The sequence below is a fragment of the Castanea sativa genome, chromosome 10, assembly GCF_040712315.1.
Source record: "Castanea sativa cultivar Marrone di Chiusa Pesio chromosome 10, ASM4071231v1".
Taxonomy (NCBI): Eukaryota; Viridiplantae; Streptophyta; class Magnoliopsida; order Fagales; family Fagaceae; genus Castanea; species Castanea sativa.
The window spans coordinates 39,719,012-39,723,683 of record NC_134022.1 but is presented as its reverse complement, the minus strand read 5'-3'; the positions used below and the strand labels follow the sequence as shown (position 1 = coordinate 39,723,683).

Below are 4,672 nucleotides of genomic sequence, written 5' to 3'. Positions count from 1 at the left end.
ACAAATAAGTGAATAAAGTAATCCAAACTTTTTCATGCCAAAAGTTTTGTAATATAATTAACATCTCCAGGTGTATTTTTAATAATGATCTTTCAATATTCCCTCTCATTACAAACTATAAACTTTTTTATAAAATAATAATAATAATAACCTCCTTTGCAATAATAATCAAGAGTCCAGACACTTTCATCTTATTATTCAGAAAATTTCCGAATTAAAACTCTGTAAAATATTTCCTAAAAAAAACATTGCCACTTTCATTTTCATCGTGGAAGTAAAACCACAGCACCACAAGATTGCCCCATTGGGCCATAGGCCCATAGGAAACCAACCACATAAATTTTGTTTGTAGTCGCTGTTCCACCACCTACTGAGCTTGTTCTCTCCACACACTCACTGAATTGCTAAGCTAAGCTCTTCGTCCTTTTCTGGGTACTATAGTTTAAAAACACAATCTTTTAGTGAAATATCCATATGATTCTCACTGAGTAACCAACAAAAATCGAAACTTGCTTAGATTTTTGCATTTGGGTCACTGAACCCAACTCAAATTCACTAGCTTTCCTTTGTGGGTTTTCTGTGTTTGATATATCCATGGCTTCTGCTATGCTAAGTGGAGCTGAAAGCCTAAGACTTATAAGAGGAATAACCCCAAATGGGTTAGGTTTTAAGGGTTCAAATTTTCATGGGAGGCATTTTCCCAAGCTGGGTTTGGTGTCTAGTACTAGGATTTCCAAGGCTAGAACCATGGTGCCCATGTGTAGTGTATCAAGTTCAAGGCCAGCTTCACAGCCTAGGTTCATACAGCACAAGCAAGAGGCATTTTGGTTCTATAGGTTCCTCTCAATTGTGTATGACCATGTTATAAACCCCGGGCATTGGACTGAGGACATGAGGGATGATGCACTTGAGCCTGCTGATCTCAGTGACCGGAATATGATAGTAGTAGATGTTGGTGGTGGAACCGGGTTTACCACTTTGGGGATAGTTAAGCATGTGGATGCCAAGAATGTTACAATTTTGGATCAGTCACCTCATCAGCTTGCTAAGGCTAAGCAGAAGGAACCCTTGAAGGAGTGCAAAATTATTGAAGGCGACGCAGAGGATCTCCCTTTCAAAACTGATTATGCAGATAGATATGTATCTGCAGGAAGGTATATTGTGCAATCTTTTTATTTGGTCTTACTCTACCTTTTCTTTATGCTGTATCCTATTGTGTATATTTTGATTCAATTTTGTCCATAATTTCAATTCTTAACCACATCATGATTTTTGTAATTGGAGAAGTCTTGGTTGTGGATGATACTTTATTGGTGACTTGGCTTTGTTTGTGAGAATTATGTGTTGTCTTTAGGTAAAGATATAATTACTGCCAGTAAGATATGAATTAAGATTCTGCTCAGGATTGTGCTTGACCTAGATTTTTGAGTTCAAAAAAATTAGATTGAATATCTATTAATTCGTTTGAAATATGCTTTCTTCACTTTGATAATGAGTTTTCCAAAATCCTGTTTGAATATTTGTGTTTACCCAATTGATACATATAGATAGATGCATATTTGTATAGGAATTTCCCTCCTATTTGCTTGAGCAACATCTGAACCTTTGTTCTTGGGTAGCAAAACACACCACTAACCACCAAGTAGAAGAAGGTTGATACTTTGTATAGGGTCTGTGTTGGCATATGAATGAATAAATGATAGAAACATTATGTACGTAGAGTGATATGGAATATCAAATGCTATTCTTGTGTACTAGGCCCATTTTCCTCCAACCTTTTCAACCAAAAGGGTCTTGTAGGAGTCTATATATAGATTTTGGTATTTCAATGTACAGATTGTAACAATGATAGAAATTTTTGCTGATCTGGGAGAGAGGGATCATTAACCTTTTCAGTAGTGTATCTTATGGATTTTTTTTTTCTTTTTCTTTTTTTAAATTGATATCTTATGTGTGTTTTATGGTTGCATTTCTCAGTATTGAGTACTGGCCAGACCCGCAGCGTGGCATCAAGGAAGCATACAGGGTGTTAAAACTTGGAGGAAAAGCATGCGTAATTGGCCCTGTTTATCCAACATTTTGGTTGTCTCGCTTCTTTGCAGATGTCTGGATGCTTTTCCCTAAGGAGGAAGAGTACATTGAGTGGTTCGAAAAGGCTGGATTTAAAGATGTCCAGCTGAAAAGGATTGGCCCAAAATGGTATCGTGGAGTTCGTCGCCATGGACTGATCATGGGCTGTTCTGTGACTGGTGTCAAACCTGCATCTGGTGATTCTCCTTTGCAGGTAATTGTTCTTTATAATACTCTGTCTTATGTTGCTTTGTTAAAAGACATTTGGTGCAGTGTATATGCTATCTCATACCTCCAATCTGTGAGTTTTTCACTTCAAATTTATGACCAGTTTGTAACTTCATTTTAAATTAAGGCTGACACACGAATGGATACAATTGGTGAGATTGTTAGAAAGCTTAACAGAGTGCTATTCTGTTTGCACCCTTCCCGTGACATTTTATGATTCTATTTTAATGCATTTGAAAGCTTAATCTTATCAAGTCTGTTAATAGTATTGTGTGTGTGGACAACATGTGTTGGTTGCTCTCTTGATGCATTGGCTTAAAGTGAATTCTCTAGCATATCCAGGCTATGTATTTAATTATTGTTCATGTTATTGTTATTTTGATAGTTTGCTTATTGTTATGATAATGGTCAAGTGATTAGATTTATCATTTACTATCAGCTTTAGCTTTTTGGACAAGTAACTTATCATGGTTAGAGCATGTGGTTCTAATTTTGAACCCTATAGTTGGGTCCCACTTACTAAGGGAGAGCTTGGGCTCAAATATGAGGGGGAGTGTTAGAATAATAGTTAAGCTTTTGGGACAAATGGTTATTTAACACTCATCTACTTTGACTTGTTTTGGGCAATTGTTTTCTCAGAGTTAAACCATATATCAATTGTCTCAGATATAGTTGTGAATCTTTTAAATTGAAATTCAAGAATTCTTTACTCACTTTACAAACTTAATGTTTTCTGTAAGAGATGTTGTTTGTGTTTGTGACAGAGAGACAAAGGAAAATAGAGAACACGTGGAAAAGTTGTGTAACCACAATAAATCAGCATAAAAGAGAATGATATCGCTAACAATGCTAACTATGGTAGTTCTATAAATTAAAAATATCATTAATAAAGAGTATAATACACTAGTAATATAATGAAATGGAAAATTTAGAAGAGTGTGCTACACTAGAAAGAATGGCATGAAGCAAAGCATACATCTGTAGTTTATTACAAATTTTCACTCACTTGTGCTATTTTATATTTTTGTTTCGTCTTAATGAAGTTTGGTTTTATTAAGGAAAAAAATAGGTTGGACTTTAAGATTCACAAGTTTGACTCGAATAGTTAAATAGATGTTCAGAGAAAAATGTCAATAAGAATTATCCGAGAAAAAAAATTTTCAATAAGAATTATTAAACCAAAGCACTGATTTCCATACCTTTAAAGTGAACTTTTGTTTGTACCTCATCAGAATCTTTGCTTGGTTGGTTGTAGGTTCTGCACTCTTCTTAAGGTGGTGATTGTATTTGATGGGTTGAAGCTTGTAATTGAATTAGTTTGGTCATGGCAGCTAGTATGCCATAGAACCCAGTTATTTTAATACTGATTTGAAATTTTATTGGAATTCTTGAAAGCAGTTCCATGTATGAGGAAGGATTTAACAAACAAACCACATAGACATTCTTTACCGTCAAAATTTCAGTGCCATTCTCTTCTTTTCTATTTCCACCACCACAAGCACTAATATTGAAACAATTTCAGGGCTGATCTGAAGTCATGACACAACTAAATATCTAAAGAAAATTAATTTAGATATTCAAATTTATCCCATTTATCGCAATTATAATTTAAACAAATACCTTTTGTTTTATTTGAGACCTGCGACGATTCAGATTTTGCTAAATGGCCAAAGAGGGTTCATGCAGCTCACTCAAAAGTGTTTGGATCTTAGTTTACTTTCAATCTTCCTTCATTAATAATAGTTGTAGAATGGTGACAACAAATTCCACGCTGTTGGACTACTTTAGAATGGTATTATTGCATTGGAGGGGATAGTACATGTACCACTATGCTTGTGTCATTATATAAATATTGCTTTACAAAAATATCTGATTACCCTACTACTGACTGCATCTTTCCTTGTTTTTCCCTCATTATCTCTTGAGATTTATGACTTAGTGCATTTTGGTGCAGCTTGGTCCGATAGAAGAGGATGTAAGAAAGCCCGTAAATCCACTTGTGTTCCTCCGGCGCTTCATTTTGGGTGTCCTGGCATCTGCATACTATGTTCTTGTTCCAATTTACATGTGGATCAAAGATCAAATTGTGCCCAAAGGTCAACCAATCTGAGAGGGAATTTCTTGGCTCCTGCCCTGATTGCAATGCTCTATCCATATGAGTACATGTTCTTCCCTCATTTGAAAACAAGTCAGCACCTTAATAGCCCTTTTCATGGTTCTGTTGATGCTCTTGAAAATAAGTTTGCACTAGAGTCTACTAGTCTTCTGTAGTTTTGTGTATGTTCAGTTATTCACTGTTTTCCGAGTAACCGCTAACTTGAAAATGCAATGCTTTGGTGATGAAGTATTCACTCTCTTCTTTCATTTTTCTCCA

General features: G+C 35.4%; 1 protein-coding gene across 1 annotated transcript; it reads left to right on the top strand.

Moving 5' to 3' along the window:
- The first annotated feature begins 365 nt into the window (after nt 1–365).
- LOC142613939 (2-methyl-6-phytyl-1,4-hydroquinone methyltransferase, chloroplastic) lies at nt 366–4,672 on the top strand. Its single transcript, XM_075786460.1, has 3 exons — nt 366–1,154; nt 1,978–2,284; nt 4,253–4,672. Exons 1-3 carry the CDS (start codon nt 595–597, stop codon nt 4,406–4,408), a joined length of 1,023 nt encoding a protein of 340 aa, XP_075642575.1. The 5' UTR covers nt 366–594; the 3' UTR covers nt 4,409–4,672.

Bases quoted from the DNA above. Each gene is read 5' to 3' on its own strand.
- LOC142613939 (XM_075786460.1), top strand. From the start codon at position 595: ATGGCTTCTGCTATGCTAAGTGGAGCTGAAAGCCTAAGACTTATAAGA. The intron at 1,155-1,977 runs GTATATTGTGCA...TGCATTTCTCAG, and splicing joins AGATATGTATCTGCAGGAAG to TATTGAGTACTGGCCAGACC. The intron at 2,285-4,252 runs GTAATTGTTCTT...ATTTTGGTGCAG, and splicing joins CTGGTGATTCTCCTTTGCAG to CTTGGTCCGATAGAAGAGGA.